Source organism: Seriola aureovittata, chromosome 18 (genome assembly GCF_021018895.1).
Source record: "Seriola aureovittata isolate HTS-2021-v1 ecotype China chromosome 18, ASM2101889v1, whole genome shotgun sequence".
Taxonomy (NCBI): Eukaryota; Metazoa; Chordata; class Actinopteri; order Carangiformes; family Carangidae; genus Seriola; species Seriola aureovittata.
In genome coordinates, this window is record NC_079381.1 from 23,574,073 (window position 1) to 23,593,143 (window position 19,071).

The 19,071-nt window shown below is 44.4% G+C and overlaps 1 protein-coding gene across 5 annotated transcripts in view; it reads left to right on the plus strand.

Annotated features, from left to right (window-relative positions):
- Positions 1-128: 128 nt before the first annotated feature.
- mctp1b (multiple C2 domains, transmembrane 1b) overlaps positions 129-19,071 on the plus strand; it is a 29,926-nt gene continuing 10,983 nt past the window's right edge. For 2 of the 5 annotated variants that reach the window (XM_056403168.1, XM_056403169.1), the window contains exons 1-5: positions 129-2,475; positions 14,746-14,866; positions 15,390-15,532; positions 15,637-15,716; positions 17,161-17,284. In XM_056403168.1, coding sequence (XP_056259143.1) covers positions 1,936-2,475; positions 14,746-14,866; positions 15,390-15,532; positions 15,637-15,716; positions 17,161-17,284 — 1,008 coding nt within the window. In that variant the 5' untranslated portion in view covers positions 129-1,935. Of the gene's footprint in view, positions 2,476-14,481; positions 14,650-14,745; positions 14,867-15,389; positions 15,533-15,636; positions 15,717-17,160; positions 17,285-19,071 lie in introns of those variants that run through there. The other 3 variants (XM_056403171.1, XM_056403172.1, XM_056403173.1) reach the window with 3 other exon arrangements.

The following is a 19,071-nucleotide window of genomic DNA, read 5'->3' on the forward strand; positions in this document are numbered from 1 at the left end:
GGAAATTAGCTCTAGTGCTAACGTTGTTGAAACAGCAGATAAACAAGCCAACTTAGCTTCTTTATTTGCACATTTGTTCAGTTTATTTACAAGTAAAACCAAATCCAAACAGTGAAGAGCTCCTATAAAATGAGGTGAACAGCTTTTCACACTTGGATTCTTGCAGCTAGACATGAATGTGGAATAACGTTCATGTCCACCTTCTTGGTTTAAAGGGTTAGCAAGCTAATATTTGCTAATAATCACTAAAGACAAAGTAGAGCTGTAATTAAATTATAATTTGTGCCATTAGTTTATATTGAAGAGGTTGAAACTGTCCTGGAGGCACTGAGGGAGATGAAGAAGAGATATCTGTGAGGTCAAAGATACTTGTACACACAGGAAGTCATGCTTATCAACGTGATCAGCAGCAGCAGCGCCGGTGGCGGTTAAAGTCTGAGTCACAGTCACAAAGACCGATACATGTATTTTTAGATTCAGTGTGACTTCTGCTTCCCGATGATATCATTACCTCCAATGGTCGTCACAGATAAATGTCCACAGACCTGCTTAGAAAAAAAGACGCTCCTAACTGCAGAACTCACCTGAGAATAATCAGGATTTTAAGTTTTCTGCAGTATAAAATGAATCCACTGATAGTTGTCTGTACATCCATGAGTACAACACAAACTGGATGTGCTAATGCTGAATTCAGCATATTTAATTTGCCAAAATGTAAACGCAAAAGGTTTAAAAAGTGGGGCTCAAGTTGTAGCCCATTGCGTAAATCACTGAATACATGGCAATATTATACTTCCTGTTTCTAAAGTAAAAATTTGCATCTGTTCATATAAGTGAATACTTTTAATATTTAAAGTGACATGATCCAAAAGACACTTAATTATACTGATATTTAAGCTCATGTTCTCTCCTAAATAAAAACTTAAAATTGGGGTAATTTGGGGTAATTTAAGTCAGATCTGGCAACACTAGTAGGGTGACCAGATGTCCCCGTTTTGCGGAGACAGTCCCCGTTTTTGGTCGCATGACCCCAGAAATGTCCCTGTTTTTAACTGAATCAAAAACAGACATCTAGCTTTGTGCCAACAGAGGGGGCTATAGAGGCAGCTATAACAGCCGCAGAAATGAACCTACAACCATCAAAATAGATTTTTTTTGTTGTCTCTAGGAATAGAAAACGTTAGTTAGCTCACTTAGGAGTTCTTCACCAGGCAGTAAACTAATGAAAACAAACAAAAAAAAAACCCAAAGACCCCCAGCTGGAACTTGAAAACATAGTTTTTGTGTTGTAGGAAGTCAAAAAGAAGTTGGCTAACTGCCTGCAATGGACTTCACGTGACAATATTTACAACCTTTTATGAAAAATGCTTTTGATCTGTGGACCCTTACAAACTATAGGAATGTAAATAATCAAGCAATAGATAGACAATCGGACTTCACAGCTGCTTCAAAGGTAGAGAGTCGTCATTTTATCAGTCATCCTTCACCATAATTCATTACAGTGCAACAGTGACCAAGGTCAGAATACATGAAACTGATATATTTTCAAAAAGAAATCTGGTGACCTGAAACAAAGTTATTACAATTTCTGCACGAGTTTGAGAGTTAGTTTACACCATTTTGGCAGCACTTCAAAGTATTTTTTTGGGGGTGGGCGGGTGGGTGGGGCTCAGTCTTGTGTTGTGGCTCCTTAAAAGCTGCAGTCCGGCCCTGCTGTCGCTGCCTGGTGGTAAATATTTCCGAGCAGAGGGGGGGGGGGCAGGACTGGCAGCGGTGCAGTGGAAATACGCGACCAGTGTTTGAGCTTTTAACGTGCTTTTCATGGTGTGAAGCAGCTGAATGGAGGAAATACAGATTGCGTAAGTGTTTTCAGTAGCGGATCAGCAGCCCGTGCATCGGCGTGACAGCCCGGTCGAGCTCCGAGCAGAGGCGGGAATGGAGCGGAGCGACGGGGACGAGAATGAGAGCTGCGCGTCCCAACAGAACACGATGTGGAAACAGTTCCAAGCCAGAGCCAAGCCGCTGCTCAGCCCCAAGCTGGGCGCCAGAGACCCGGAGGACAAGAAGGAGCGGGGCATGTGGATGTTCAAGAAGATGAAGCGGAAGGAGAACGTCGTCCTGGACCGGGTGATCTCCTCCTCACAGCCCGACCTGCTCTTCTCCTCTCAGGTAGATGTGGAGGCGAAGGAGGCTCATCTCTGCGGCAAAGCGGCGGGGAGCGGCTCCGGACTCGGCCGGGAGAAGCTGCAGTCGTCCTCCAAGTACAAGACTTCCAGCCCGAACAAACCCACGGTGGCTCAGCTGGTACAGTCCCACCATAAGAGCTCCTCGCTGGGGTCTGCGTGCCTGGAGAAGCTGGCCGAGCCACCGGGCAGCAGCGGCGGCGGCAGCAGCGGCGGCAGCAGCGGCGTGGGCGAAGCGGCAACAGCTGCAGCAGCAGCAGAACCACAGCTGGAGAGCAAAGATGAGCAGTCGGTGAGCTTTACCTGTCAAATATGGTGGTTTGGCCTTTTAACATAACATCTGTCTGCAGAGAAAGAGAGAGATCACAGGTTAGTGGATGTTAGGAGACTTATTTAGGCAAGTTTCGTGTGTTGCAGACATGGCCTCAGTGTGTATCCTGGGTAAAGATAGATAGATAGACTGATAGATTGATTTCATATTTTGATGATTTTTAAAGTTAAAAGAAGTAAGTCTGGACACCCTAAGTCAGCAGTTAGTGACCCATATATCCGCCAAAGTCTCTTAAATTTTAAGGAGATGTATTCATGTTGTGTCCAACCAACAGTCCTAAAACCCAAAGATATTCAGTTTACAGCGACGTAAAAGAGAGAGCCCTCTCACTTTCACTCAGTAAATGACTTTAAAGGCCCAATTAGTATTTTACAGGGTCACAGCAGCAGCAGCAGCAGGTCTGGCCCACACACAGTGGTTGTATACTAGAAAACAAAAAGCTTTAGTGCTTGAGACAGAGCGGGTTCAGGAGGAGCCAAAAGTGAGAAAACTATGAAACATTAAAAGAAGACTGAACCATTTCGATTTAAACAAAGCACAAAACTGGAGCTAAAACAAGTCCAGTATTGATCCAGTATGTAGTCTTTCCTGGGGGACGGAGGTAGTTGGAGGTAGTTGGAGGTGGAGGAGTGACTTGGAGGATGGAGAATGCCCAATCTCTTTGCCCAGCTCCGCCCTGTCAGTGTAACACGATCCAGATCAACAGCAGCGCAAACTGCAGCGTCTGAACTCTGTTGAAGCAACGTCTGACACATTTTCACCATTAACTGTGTAAATAAACACAGTATAGAAACTTTAAGTTGAAGGATAGATGCAGACGCCTGTAATCCTAACCGCCGGGCGCATGACCCGCACAGAAAACCAGATAAAAAGTAAACTCACTAAACCAACAACTCACTAAAGTAAACCAGCTGCTCAGTCAGACCCCCCCCCCCCCCCCCCCCCCCCAGCCTGCAGACTGTGTTTAATCCCACAGAAAACACAAGTTACACACACTCGTCACATACTGAAGACCCGACCAGAAAGGAGGTGCAGTAGGAAATGCTTTTTTATTTCACAATAAGAGCTACAGGAGGCAAAAGACAGATAACAACATTATGCCCCAGTTCCACTCTGTGCTGATGTGGTATGTAACAGTGCATCGTTGAAGAAATTCACTCAAGTTTGATGTAGTGATGTGAGTTTATTGGTATCCCAGGATACGGTGAGCCAGCTGACAGACTGAAGGGCGGGGGGATCGTTATACACTTGAGGAAAGAAAGGGGGTGGTCCTCCGGTATGTAAATACAGGTCAGACAGAATAACAAGGTGATTAAAGGGGGTAGAAACAAAACGTAATTTTCTCTGGAGGCCTTGCAGTGTAACACCTAGGGTCAAGTTACCGGGGGGGGGGGGGGATGAACGAGGGAAGCAGAGGAGCAGAGGAGGTGACATACTGTTATACCTGTGAACCCAGTAGGGTTATACAATTGTCTTCCTCAGCATTCACGTGGTGTAATGAGTTTACCCAATCGTCTTGTTTAATTGTGAGGCTGTTTGTCACTGACAGTCGTGCAGGATACGAAGGGACTGGTGCAGCTGTTTACAGCTGGAGACAACTCTAGCTCAATGTGGAAGACGGGACGACTCCAGGTGCACAGGTGTTACTAGAGTAACAACTAGGTGTTTACACGCACAGTGTCCAGGAGCCTGGTGCACGAAGGAAGAACAGAGGAAGTTTACTTGAAGTTTATATGTTAATAATAATAATTTGGAAAGAAAGTTAGAATCCACCTCCTGGTGGTTGCCTCTAGTTTCAGGTTACATCCCTGTTTGTCCAGAGTCGTGTGAAATATGAATCATTTGTGTGAAAACGTTTTGAGTAATGGCTATAAAATGTTTTGGGAGGTCACGCTGATCTTGACCTTTGACCTCCAAAATCTAATCAGTTTGTCTTTGAGTCAAAGTGAATGTGGGACGTACGAACAAGTGGAAAACAACAATAAGCCTCTAAGACTCTGAAAACCCAACCTCAGTATTTAACCAGTAAACTGAGACCTAAAGAGTGTTGTGGACCAGAACCATCATCCATTCATTCTTTTCCTGCTACAGCGACGCAGACGGTCTGTGACCACGGCGGTCGATACGGGCGGACGTAGAGGTTCTCATTAAAACCTGAACAGGGCGGGAGCTTTTTCAATAAAGAGATCTTTATTGAACGAGACAACACATTAAAGTCCTCAGCATCCACCTATTCATCATGTTGATCTCAAACCACAAAAGGTCACAGGCACTGAAATCGAGCGAAGACGATTTCAGAAAGAGAAAAGTTACCAGCTAACAGCTTCTGTAGAGGAAAGGTTTGAAGTCATGAAGGCAGTCTGGACACAGACATGTCTCCTGGAGATGAAGTAACAGTGTTGTATTGTTCTTTTTGTGGAGCGATGGGGGGGGGGCGAGGAAAGACATGTGCTTCCTCTTTTAGCTTTTGTGCAGGTGCCACAACAACCGAGAAGGAGTTACCAAATCCTGATGGGGATTGAACCCCGGGGGGCGTGAGTGCTTTAACCAACAAACTGCTTGTTATTAGAAGTTCAAACAATTCTTCAAACTTGGGAATAAAATATTCAAACTGTAATGACCTGTTCAGAAGTAGTTGCTGCCGCACTGAGTGACCAGTAAACTGAGCTCATCAATACAAGTGGACGAGGACAGCAGCGTGTGAGGTCGTGCTAATGAGGCAGCAACGACTGCAGAGCTTCTATCAGTTTGTGGTAGAAGTACTTTGGTTTCAGCAAAATTACCAACGAAGATGAGGCTGTTTGCTGTTTATAGCATAACAGTTAACGAGTGACTTAATAGGGCTCAGACGAGGCTAGCCTTTTCAGAAATCTGTATCTGCGCCTCCAGGGAAAAGCTACAGCGGTGATGAGGGTGTTAACACTAATTATCCATCTTAATGAACAACTCAATGAAGTTCTGGGTTAAACGATGGGAGCTAATGTCACGATATTAATGTGGCATGTATATATAAAGTGTGTTTGTTGACGATCAGTCTGCAGAACACACTGGACAGTAGATGGAGTTTAGCCTTGTGTCTGGCATTGATCTGCTGATCAATGAGCAGCCTGACAGTGAGCGAGCGATTGGATGATGCAGGTACGTTCAGTGCCAAGCTCGTCCTAAATCTGATCACACCTGTGTCAAGTTCCTGTAGAGTGAAGACGAAAAGTCTCTGAGGATTTCAGATGTGTGGTTAAAAATAAACCTTTTGATGGCGACGCCTTGTTTGGAAGTGCGACCTGCAGGTTTCTAAGTGTAATGAGGGGGAGGGGGGAGGTGGGGATGGAGGTGGGAGGAGGTGGGAGGAGGTGGGAGGAGGTGGGGAGTTGGGAGGAGGTGGGGATGGAGGTGGGGAGTTGGGAGGAGATGGGGATGGAGGTGGGGAGGTGGGGATGGAGGTGGGAGGAGGTGGGAGGAGGTGGGGAGGTGGGAGATGGGGATGGAGGTGGGGAGGAGATGGGGATGGAGTTGGGAGGAGGTGGGGATGGAGTTGGGAGGAGGTGGGGATGGAGGTGGGGAGGTGGGAGGAGGTGGGAGGAGGTGGGGATGGAGGTGGGGAGGAGATGGGGATGGAGGTGGGGAGGTGGTGCAGAGTCTTCAGGTTTGAAGATGCTTCACTGATAAAGTTCTTCACCAAGAGCGATTTACTGTATTCAGGACGCCTACGCAGAGATGGGCCCCCGGCCAGGAAACGTGGGAATGGCCTGAACGTCCGGGAGATTATAAGAATTAAATTAGAGGAACTGACTTTGACGAGCGTCTGATAGTCGTGGTGTAAAGATTTTCTTTCTTGCAGGATCACAGGAAACATCAAGAGATCCTGTAGAGTCTTCACATGCAGATCAGACTCTGTGTCAGGTGTTTTCTCTTTCTCTGCTGATAAGAGCAGACGGGAGATAACGGAGCGTTCGCTGCCTGGAGAACGTGTCGTGTTCCTCTGTCACGTGAGCAGCCGTGTGTCTCTACCTGTACCGACCTGCGCTCAGGTGTAACGGAGACAGAGTCAGCGTCAGAGCTGCTGCATTCAGCTGCCTCTCGACACCAGTGCGTGTCATACGAGAGCAGAGAACGAGACTCGTGAGTCATTGGTTCACACACTGAACAGACGTTATTGAACAGTGGCTGTAAGATCTGTGTCTCTGAGCGTGTTTGTGTGACTTATCACTTATTGATTTCCCACCGTGACGAGCGGCTGATCAAAGGAAAACAAACTGCTCATGTGCTTTAAGGCAAAGACATAAACTCTGAGACTGTTTGTCTTTCTGTGTGTCTGTGTGTGTGTGTGTGTGTGTGTGTGTGTGTGTGTCTCTCTCTCTCTCTCTCTCTATCATGTTGAGTTTTATTGACATGTTAGATTTTGTGTCATCCGTGTTTCCTATTATCGGAAGTGAAAAGTGTTTTTCTCTCAACAACATGAATGATTTTTGAGTTTAAATAAACACGTGATAATATCAGACACAGGACCCCCCCCCCCCCCCCCCCCCCCTTTAATATTTCCCCCCTTGTTTCTGAGAGTCATATTTCATCTGTCGCTTTGGCTTCGGGGGACAGGTCTAAATAATACAACACCCATGAGCCTCGGCTGCCGTTGCCATGGAGAAGAAGCCAGTCAGAGGCGGGAATCACAGCGGTAGCTTCTTGATATCAGTTGAAGAGAAGAAGTTGATGCTGGAGCTGCTGGATTCATCCACAATGACCCAAATATGAAAAGTGAAGTAAAATAAGTTTTCTCTCAACAGCACAGTCTTTAGCTTGTGCCGGATGATTCTTGCTGAAATGCACACTGGGAGTCGTAGTTCCCTGAAATATTTGTGTACACAAACTTTTACATTTGATTTTTCAGATATTTTGTAACGCAGTTGTTATTAAAGAGTTTTATGTTGATCCAACATATTTTCTATGGGAAAAATAAATGGGAATTTTACCTCTGGTACCAGGAACACCTAAAATAGCTCCTCCCACTGACGGTACAGGGTATTTGCTGTCGTCACGTCTAGGCCCATGATAAACAAACAGCTAACGCTAGCTGGGGCTAGCTAGCGCTCTATAATGTGGGATGAACGCAGCCCTGAGTGTGAGATCGATTAGAATCGGAGAATTGTGTTTTTTTCAACCCAGGCCTCGTCTTTATGCTAAGCTAAGCTAACCTCTCATGTGATACTCAGCATGAAACAGACTCTTCTGTATTTTAGGAAACTGAACTGGCCTTAAATCTGTCTGTGACCTCAGTGTCTGTGTCCTCTCAGCTTACCCTGTAGTAGCCTCTGTCAGTCAGGCTTACTCCTCTGGAGGAGGATTAACGTCGAGCCAACCAGCTCGACTCCTCCTCTTCCTCCCTCCTCCTCCTCACCTGTTCCTCCTCCTTTCATTCATCTTGGAGCAGCGACAGTCCCACACCTGCTCCCTCTCTGTGGAGAAACTCTCTGAGGTTACAGGAGTTCGTCCTTCGGTTCATCTGGACTCGATCCTCGGCGTCTCTCCCTCTGCGATGTCTCCCACCTAGCCGCTATATATTTAAGAACGACCCCCCCACTCCCCTTTCTCCACCTCCCACCGCCTCACCTGGTCTGTAACACCCCCCTTTGCGTCCTGCTCGACCCTGGATCTCTTTCTGAGCGAGGCCCCGGTGGCAGAGACCCGTCTAGCGATCCGGGGGTTACTTCGCGGTGGCTCTTGCGATGACTCGTTTTCCCTCGCCTCCACGTGTGGACGGCTGCTGTCGGTGAGCTCCTCTTCATCTTCGTCATCACCATCATCATCCCGTGTTTCATTTCTTTACATGTGCAGAAGTGAGGAATCCTCAATGCTTCCTGTTACCAGCGAACACTGATGATTCCTCCTGAGATAGCTTCTTGTATTCTTGTCCGGATATTCAGTGTCAGGTCCTCACACGAGAGAAGCTAATCTAAGACAGCTAAGCTAAACTAATCGATCAGTCAGCTGATCGTTGCAACTCCAGTGAAAACAAAAGTCTGTCGTACCAAACGGTGAAATGAGATTCTGGATGATAAAAATGGTTTAACGTGAGATCTGCAGAAGAGATGGAGACTGTGTCTGTAAAGGATGAATTAAATGTGATATACAGTGCTAGTGCGACCTGATTGATTGATGTATGGATTTCCCTCCGGCTCTCTCAGCGGGTCAGATCAGACCGGGTCAACTCTCTTCTGTGTTTGAGCGATGACCCAGACGGTGATCAGGGTCAGACCCGTGTGTTGTGTTGTTGGGTTTTGGGAGGATTATAATGATGATTGTTCATGATCTCTCCGGTCAGGTATTTAAACAGGTATTTCTGTCTGATTCTTTTATCAGAGTTCACTCAGCTTCAGTTTCCTCTGTGGGTTCAGTCCTGGATCTTTCTCTTTTTTTTTTTTTGTTTGGTCTTTTCAGCACAAATGTCTGAGCACAGAAACAGTTGGGCCTCCATGTTTGTTCTGGTACAGGAACATGTGACAGGTGGATCTGTGGGCTCGTCGGCCTCCACAGCTCCGGTGGTTCGCTATGATTCATGTTTGATGCGTTTCTGGTCCTGACTCTTCATCTGTCTTTGTTGCTTTCAGCTTCTCTTCAGGTTTGTCCCACTTCAAGTCTCTGAGTGAGTGTTTCTCAAGGTAACAGCTGACTGACATCTGAGGTCCTTCAGTGACGAGCTTCTGACTCTAAAGTCTACAAACCTTTTCTTTCCCTCCTCTGTGTTCGGTTGCACTGTCTGAGTTTGGAAGCGTTGTCTAGTCTGAGTTCACATGATATTAACCGTGAACCACGAGTGATTTAACACATCGGTCCCTTTACAACATTCAGTCAATGATCGGATAGAAATAGTTCAGGAAATTTAGATTGTGAATCGATTGACTTTTTTAAAACCCTGACACATGCCACTTAAATAAAAAGCTGAAAACTTGTTTGTATCTGGAGAGATTTCCTTAGCGCACATTTATTTATTTCCTCTGGTGCTCAGGCCGACAACAGAGTGGACATTAAGTTATGAGCCCACTGACCTTGATACTGCCGTGTAACCCAGCCTCATATCATTTCCTGTTTTACACAATGTGAAGGACTTTATATCCGTTCTGTCGTCAAACACAATGAAAATTTGAGAGTTTAAAAAATAGGAAGAGTTCACAATAAACGACAGGAAGACGTGTTCAATAAATACTTAGTGAATGTTACCACTGTCAGAATTCAGCAATATAACACAGTAATATCCCTGATACTGATGTAGTGAGGTCAAAAGAAAACACTTTCATTGTCTGTATGTAGTTTAGTTGGTTGGTAAGAAATTTCTACAGCACATTATTGGACTTTAAGTCTAAAATATTTATGTCATGATATAAAGAAATGCAGATTCATTCTCTTTTTGAAAGCGAACCAGTGCCTTTGTTTTGTTTTTGCAGAGACGTTAGAGAGGAGGAGATTCTGCGTCCATGTTTTACTTAGGATTCCTTCCTTTTCTACTCATGTGAAATAATCAAAATAAAAACAAAAGTAGAAGCTGGCGAGATCGAACAGTTTTCCCTTACAAAGGGGAAGCTTGGCTAAAATTAGCGCCGACGTCCACTGTATGTGACTGAAACACCTGCTGAGTCGTGCAGCTTGTGTTCACTCACTGTTAGAGGAGGGACAGTAACACAAATATGAAGCATGATGCATCAGTGTGTTGTGTTCACAGCTCTGCAGGAGTCGGACGCTTCCACTTTCTGATCAACAGGAAACGCTGAGATCAGTTTGCAGCAGCAGCAGCAGCAGCAGCAACTTTGAAGTCGTCGACGTCGACTGTGGTTGCTCCTCTGTTTGCGCTGCCGTGTCCAAACCACAGCTCAGTGTGAGTGGTGCTCTCTGGTGCCCCTGGGTGTGTTCACCACATGTGTTTCCTGTGGGCTCCTTGAGCTCGTATTGACCCTCTGTGACGATTATAAAGTCAGTGCGACTGTCACGTGTTTATGGACCACTTCACATGTTCATTTGCAGGAGAAAAAGTGTGAGATTTCACTTCCTTTGCAGATTCTCTGGGCCTGAGCTTTTCTGACTCTGCTGGGAGCTTTTATTTAATGTATTGATCCGCGCTGTCTGTATTGGCAGCAGTATTGATGTTAATGGGCCCTTGAGGTTTGACCATCGTGTTGTGGCGGGCGCTGCTGTTGACAGGAAGGAGATAAATGTGTGCGTGTGCTCAGCTCTTCTTAGTGGGTTGATGTCTCTGAGACACTGATGTCTCCCCAGCCTCCATCTCCACTTATGTGCCTCCTGACAGACACGGCGCCTGTTGATTCATTGATTAGTCGTTTGGAAGAAAATGAATTTTTGATTATCAGTCGTTTTTCAAGTGGAAACAAACATCTGCTGGTTCCAGTTTCTGACATGTTCTGCAGGAGTCGCTGTCACAGATGACGGTGAATGAAATGTTTGTTCTTCATTTACAAAGACTCCTGGAGGTAAAATAAGATCTGTTATGAATCTGGCCTCTGCTGGGGGTCTGGAGTTTGAAGGAAATGGGTGTTTACCTGGTGGTTGGGTCTAATGTAAGGTGCTGTTGAGTTGTGATGTGGGAAATGTAGGATTGAGCGTTCTGGAGGTATAAATCCGTCTGATCCCCCCACCTTTATGATACTACTCCTTCTTTGTGGTGTAATAAAAATCATGTAGACGCATCAAACCCAGACTGGGTTTATGAAATCCAACTTCGTCCGAACTACATTAAAATAAATGAACTTTTTATGATTGTTAGACTCTTTGGATGAATTAGGTCGTTAAGTTTGATCTGTTCTGTTGTTTTCTGCCTCATGATGATGTGATGACTTTGTCATGAGCTCTGTCTCAGATATTCCTGGTTCCCAGAGGATGAATCCTTGTGACTTTGGTGACTCTGATTTTGACATTTGTGGTTTTGAGTAAAATATCTATGTCCCAACAAATCTGATCTGATACTGATATTGATTGATTGAAAACAGCTGTAGCTACTAAATCCACTTTCATGAGCCACGTGACCCGAACACTGGTTCAAAACTGATCATCTTAAGTTATTGATGCCATGAAAGTGATCAGTTAGAGAGAGGAGGTGTCACTCTGTTGGATTTGTTGGAGCTCGTGTCACTGTGTGTGTTACAGAGCGCTGCAGCCTGAAAAAAGACTAAAGCTTTGGCTGCATGAGCGCAGAGTGTGTGTAAAAACAAATGCACACACACACACACACACACACACACACACACACACACACACACACACACACACACACACACACACACTCCTAAAATAAGTGATGGGATTGTACGTGATCTGAAGCTATTCTCAGCTCGCTGCTTTGCTTCCTGATTTACAGCCTCACGACAGTTAATCCTCCATAAGCAGCTTGTTAGATCTGGTCACTCTGATGGAGACTCCCTGACTCAGCTTTGCTCCGAGTGGTTTGTGGCTGTTTTTGGCTGCTGCCCCCCCCCCCCCCTTCAGAAAGAGCAGTTTGTTCAAACTCTGTGGCCACAGCTGACGACTGTGATTGTTCTTACTTCATGTCACGTATTTCCTCCTTTTATCTTTCGCACAACTGTCGCTCAAGGATTTATTTATGGTGCATCTATACTTTACTGTATAAGACGACACGTGTAAAACAGTTGAGCATGATTCACGGACGGTCGCGTTCACACGGCCAAAACCGCGTTTTGTTAGGTTACCGTGACCTTTGACCTTTGACCTTTGGCCACCAAAATCCAGTCAGTTCATCCTTGAGTCCAGGTGACTGTTTGTGACAAATTTGAAGGAAGTTGCCTTGAGGAGTTCTCGAGATATTGTGTTCACAAGGTCAAAGTCATGTCATGTGAGGTCTTCTTGATTTTGACTTTTGACCTTTGACCTTTGACCACCAAAATCTAATCAGTTCACCCTTTGAGTCCAAGTGAACGTTTCTTCCAAATATGAAGAAGTTCCGTCGCGGCGTTACTGAGATATCGTGTCCACGGGAACGGGACGGGCCGGCGGAAAAACGGACAACCTGAAAACAAAATGGCGGCTGTGACTGTCGCCGCCGCGGAGGAATAAAAAAAAATCTCACTTTAAACAATACGGGAAGTTTAAAGACGAACTAATCAAAACATTAACATTAACAATGGATCAGATGATGAAAGAGTAAAGAACCAGATGTTTCCTCGAGGAATCGGTGGAGACCAAACACGGAGCTAAAAGAGCGGGAAACACTGACCTTTACACGATTTACTCAATTTACTGGATGATTAGATAATCAGCTGTTTGCTAACACGTCAGTGAAAGCAGCTTTCTGAGGTGATAATATGCAGGTGTTTTCAGCCATGTAAAGTTGATCTGGTACACCTCATCCTCTCCTCCTCAGCCTGTTATCTCCTTATTCAACATCACGGTGTCTGAACTGGAGTAACCCCACAGGTCAGAGCCTCCACCTGAGGGCGGAGGCTGCATAACGCCTCCTCCGCTCTCGTCACACGGGACCGTCTCGCTCGCTTTATGTTTCCTGCAGCTTGTGAAATGCCAGAGCAGAACACACTTCACCTCAGGAAGCCTCAGGAAGCGAGCGTGTGTTTCATCATAACCGACTTCTCGATGGTCTCGGCTGAGCTGCGATAGAGGCGATACTGTGTGTTTACACCACATTCGTGCATGTGGTCAGTTTGAGCGGGAAAACGTTTAATGGAGGTGATGGAGGTGAGACGAGGGAAAACCCAGAGAAACGCTCTGCGTCCAGAGAGAGGAAGAAACCGACCTCGGTCCGATCATTAATGATTATTTGCTTCATTTCTTTTTCATATGTCACGGCGGCTTCGACACGTGAACCAGCTGCTGGACGACGGTGGTTCGTTTCATCTCTGGTCCATAAACACAAATCAATCTGTTGTTATTACAGACGGAGAGTCAGGAAGTAGATCTAGACAGTGATTTAACCTTCATTTGTTCAGGTGAATCCCATTGAGATATAGATTAAATATACAAATACATTAACAAATACATTACATATGTTAAAAAACACAAGTTTACTTTGTTTTTTCCACCTGAACGATTGTGACTTCAACTTCAGACAGAAAAGAAACAGAAGAATCAGTCCAACAAAATTCATGATGATCATTAATGTACCTGTTGATAAAGTGAGTTCAGGTGATCAATCTCCAGGCGCCTGAGCTGCAACACACACACACACACACACACACACAAACACACACACTGAGCTGAGGCCGCTTTGTGTTATCACAGTATAGAAGTATTGATAAGTGTAAGTGTGTGTATGTGTGTGTGTGTGTGTGTGTGTGTGTGTGTGTGTGTGTGTGTGTGTGTGTGTGTGACAGATGTGACGCACATGATCCAGTCTTATCCAATCCTTCCTCATCATCACTGTGTAGATGTTGTCGGAAATTTTTCATCTCTTTATAGTTGTTTTGTGTCCATTTCTGATTGTTTCAGATTACCTGAAATCTGCTGTTTTTTTATTGGATCACTCAGAAAACTGTGAGCCAATCAGAAGAGAGGCTCAGAGCCTCCTCTCTTCTGATTGGCTCACCCACCTGTTGTTACTAGAGCTCCAGAGAGAAGCCTGAGAGAGGAGATGTAAAACTACACTGAGATGGTTTTTATATCTTCTGATGGATCAACACTTCAAATAAAACACAGAAGAAGAAGAAACATGGAGCTTTAAAAATCTTGTGTCTTTGTGGTTTTGAGTCTTTGTGGTTTTGAGTCTTTGTGGTTTTGAGTCAAACAGACTTGTGCTGCTCAGTCAGATATCTGTGGTTTTTAAAGTTATAAATGAGGCAGAAGTTACAGGTGTGTATAAAAGCATCCAGGTGTGGTTGATGTTGATGAGGCAGGTGTCAGAGCAGCATCTGTAACATCTGGAACAGGTAAAGAATCAGTGTGTGGTCACATGTGTCTGTTGTGTGGTTTCAGTTTGTGCGAGTGTTGCTGCTGCAGCGACGGTGAGAGTTTTACAATGGAGAGAAAAAAATCAGCTCGACAAAACTCGACGGAGGAGAGGAAGCTACTCTCGTGTAATTTCCTGTCAGCGCTGAATTAGACAGTCGAGTCAGAGCGAGCTGCAGGCGAGGAGGCGAACGGATTTAAACCACTTTTATTTAAATGTTGGTGAGTTCTCCGAGAGAGGGAGGACGGAGTGACGGAGTGACGGAGTGCAGGTTGTTTGTTCGTTAATGAAAGCGTCATGTGTTTTGTTTCTGACAGGGGATCTCTGCTCCCTGCTCCTCGGGGGTCACCGCCGAGCGACCCGCCCCCAGCTCAGGGATGTACAAGCTGGAGGTCGAACTCAAGAGAGGCCACAACCTGGCCGTACGGGACAGAGGAGGTACGGTCACCATGGTTACTTCTCTTGGTTCCGCTTTACAGTCGGACCTAACGAGGATTAATGAATGGTTTATAACTAGTTTATTAATTAGCCTGTTCACAGTTTGTAGAGTTTGTAGCTGCTTCTTCACATGTTTGTGTATATTATAATTTTATATATATTATGATTCATGCCATGAGATTGTTCTGCACAGTGGATATTAAAATGGAGATGCTCTTTTGCTGGTTGTTCTCCTCTGTAGGACTTTTATAACTGATCGAAGGGAGTCTTATTATAAAGTGTGAAACACATCAACATTTATCAATCAGTTACTAACATCCTCCTTTTACCAGTTATAAATGGTAGAAACTCATCAGTCGGATTAATGAGTCGTAAGCATTGACTCGATCTTGCCAAATAGTGAGCTGCATCAACGTGTTTCTAATTAATAACCAAATTATAAAGCATTTATAAATCCTTCATGAGGGTAAAGTGATACCGTTGTTGTTTTTATGGACGTGTGACAGTTTGACTTTGTGTTCAGGCAGCAGCGATCCGTACGTCAAGTTCAAACTCGCCGGTAAAGAAGTTTTCAGGAGCAAAACCATCCACAAAAACCTCAACCCGGTGTGGGAGGAGAAGACCAGTCTGATCGTAGATAGTCTGAGTGAACCTCTGTATGTAAAGGTAAAACACACACACACACACACACACACACACACACACACTGCTTTTCTTCTTCTTAACAAACAGAAGAGTCAGTGGAGTTTTCTTTTCCCGCTGCTCTGCAGGTGTTTGATTATGACTTCGGTCTTCAGGACGACTTCATGGGTTCAGCTTACCTTTACCTGGAGTCTCTGGAGCAGCAGAGGTACAGTGTGTCACGTTAATGATCCATGCCGCTGTCTGGTATCGGTTTTGTGTCCCACCAGGTTGGATGTCCCCCTTTGGAAACAAAACCAGAAACAACCCTTTTTCAGTTGCATGATGTTTCTGTGATCGGTCCCTGAATGTGTCACAGAAACAGACTCAGTTCTGCTGCAGCGCGACGGTGAAGCGCTGATCTGTGGACACCCTGCCGATGGTTTCGTGGCGGCTCAAGACGGTCACGGGCCCCGCCACCGTCTCATGTTACCTCATGTTTCAGACCTGGTATTAACAGTCCTCTGTCTCCTCAGTCTGATTCGACCCAACACAATGAACACAAAATATTTTACTCTTTCAAATGGATAAAACTTTATTTCACTGTCGAGCAACAATTGGCTCAACTTCTCACTCTCTCTCGTGCCACTCTCTTCCTCTTTAACACACACACACACAAACACATTGTCAACACATTGTCCGTCTGACTGGCTAAAGACAACAAAACTTACCTGTTTGTTTACATACAAAGCAGGAAGTCACTGGAGACGGTCACCTGATGCCAGGTGTGAAAAACATGACACAGAACACACATGAAGCTCGAGACTCCTGTGATTAACTGGTCCAGTCAGGAGACACTTCCAGCATGTAGCTCCCAGTAAAACCACCAACTGTTGTTTTTACACTTCTGCTTGTGAACAGATCAAACAAAAAGAGACACAGTGTCTTTACGGAGCTCTGCAGCGTCAGGTTTAATCAGCTGATGCTTCAGGGGTGGAAACAAACGTGGGTCTGCTCGCCGGTCGGTTCAGATTAAGATTTTAATACTTTCTGATAGAGCTGCACAATTAATCAAAATATAACAGAAATCAAAATATGGCCAAGATCAATATCCAAATCACAGGAGCTGCGATGGTTTTGATGAAGGTAAAATGTGTCACGTTGTTGTGCATTGTCAGCACCATCAGTGTTGTGATGCTGCAGAGACGCTCTGATCTACAAATCATGTTCTCCAGACGTGAAGGAAACATGATTGTTTGGTACAAGAACCAACAAAAATCACTTCATCGTTATTTTAATATTTTCTTCAGTGAAAATTGAATAAAAACAACTGTTCCAACTGAAATCACAATATTTGTTTTTGCTCATCGTGCAGCTCTAGTTTCTGACCAGATACCTGCAAAGCTAACGACCTAATGTTCTTTGTGATTAGTGCTAATTATTATCAAATGCTAACATGCTAACATGCTAAACTGATGATGGACATAGTAAACATCATATCTTAAAAATATTAGTCGTTATGAGCATGTTAGCATTTAGCTCGAAGCACCGCTGTTTCCAGCCTTTATGCTAAGCTAAGCTAACCGTCCTAGCTCCATACAGAACGCCGTGATGTCAGAGTGCTGTCGATCTCCTCATCTGTGATCCGTGTTCACACCTGTGTGTGTTTCCAGGACGATACCTGTCACTCTGGTGCTGCAGGACCCTCATCACCCTGAGCAGGACCTGGGCTCCCTGGAGTTCGCCGTCACCCTGACGCCTAAACACAGTCCCGTAGAGGAGCGGCGAGACTCCACGGTACGTGCACTGATGATCGCGTCACACCCCCTCCCCTCCCCCACAACACAATCTCTCTTTCTGAGTCGCACAGTTTCTTTTAATTTTCCCTTCTGATAAATTTGCTGAATTTTTAAAAATCCATTTGTGGAAATATGAACGTGTGTGTGACGTGTCAGAAAACCTGTAACTTTGTGTGGCTGAAAATAGATATTAAAAGATTCCACAGTTTAGGACGAAACATAAAGGGATCTGAAAATAGATCACATTCAACATCTAGATTTTTTAGTTTTTTAAATTTTTGTCTCTTTATTTTACCAGGAAGTCTCATAGAGATAAAAAAAAACCTTTTACAAGAACAACTTGACCAAGATAGCAGCTGTGCAAACGCACCACAGATTAAAATAGAGCATAAAACATAAAGTACCACGTATACGACACGACAGCAATGACCTCTGAAGAAAAACAAGTACATGTCTCATCCACCACATTCTTTAAAGATATAAATCGATTTAATTTTAGATCTTTCTGCAGATTATTCCAATGTCTAAAGTGTTATAATGAGAAAATGCAGATTTTTTCCCCCAGATCTGTGAAATATTAAATGTATGAATATTAAATCTCTCCAAGTTTAACTTTATAAAAATAGAATTGATGAAGCACATTAATCTGCGTGAGGTCACGTCTGGTTCGAGCTGGAGCTGCGTGAAAACGCGTCTGAAAGATCTTTTTTGTGTTTTCTATTTAAAATCTTAATTTGTAAAGTAACCAGAAGAATATTTAGCTCGGACATGTGGAGGAGAAGAAGTTACGGTTCACACATGTTGTGTAAGAGCAAAGTGTTTGTGACGATTGTGGAGTTAATGATCTCTGTGGTGTCGGTGTGTTTCCTGCAGCAGAGGGAGGTTAAGACGTATCGCTGGAAGCCGTATGTGAATAAAGTGAGTGTAGCGGTGATTAGCCTCTTAGTGACTTCCTGACTCACTCTCTCCCATTTTACCTCTTAGTCTGAGGAGCTTTTCCCCCAGAGAGCAGATTTATTACCGTCTAATGGGCAGAGCCTCATTCATCAGGCTGCTCTGCACACAGTCGTATGATTGATATAGTTCCAGTTAATCTTCAATGTGTAGTTGTAGTTCGTTTCCTGCTTTTCATGTTGTTGGCTTTTGGTTTGATCTTCTGTGTGCAGCTCTCATGATTAAAATAAAGATGATTTGTTGCAGCATTAAAGCCAGGGAGCAAGAGGAAACAGTTAGCGTGGCTCCATCCAAAGGTCCAGCAGCTCTGAAGCTGATAAATGAACATGCTGCTTCTTGTTTGTTTAATCTGTGCACAAACAGAAATGGAAGAATGACGATTTGGGAGTTATATTTAGAGATTTAGAGGCTGCTTCCAGTCTTTATGCTAAGCTAGGCTAATCACTTTCCAGCTCTACCTCCATTCTTAACATGATTATGTCCTTTTAAAGTTGTAATGAATATTTTAAACAGGTGACATGAAGACAAACCAAATTGAATGTGATGAATCTACTTTGAGCTCTGTGTTTGGTCTCCTCCACCTCTTCTTTAGCTGCTAAATGCTCCACCTTGTTCACCAGCTGCTCTCTGACTGAGTCCGTCTGCAGGTTGTTTATTTATCTGTTTATTTATTTGATATGATCACTGCATGTTTATGAACATCAGTGCTCAATGTAAACAAGACGGATTTTTAGCAAAAATGCTAATTTACATCCGTCATCCGTGGGCAGGAAACATAAAACAAAAACCATTAGAATTAACAACAAACTACTACAAATATAAAATACACAG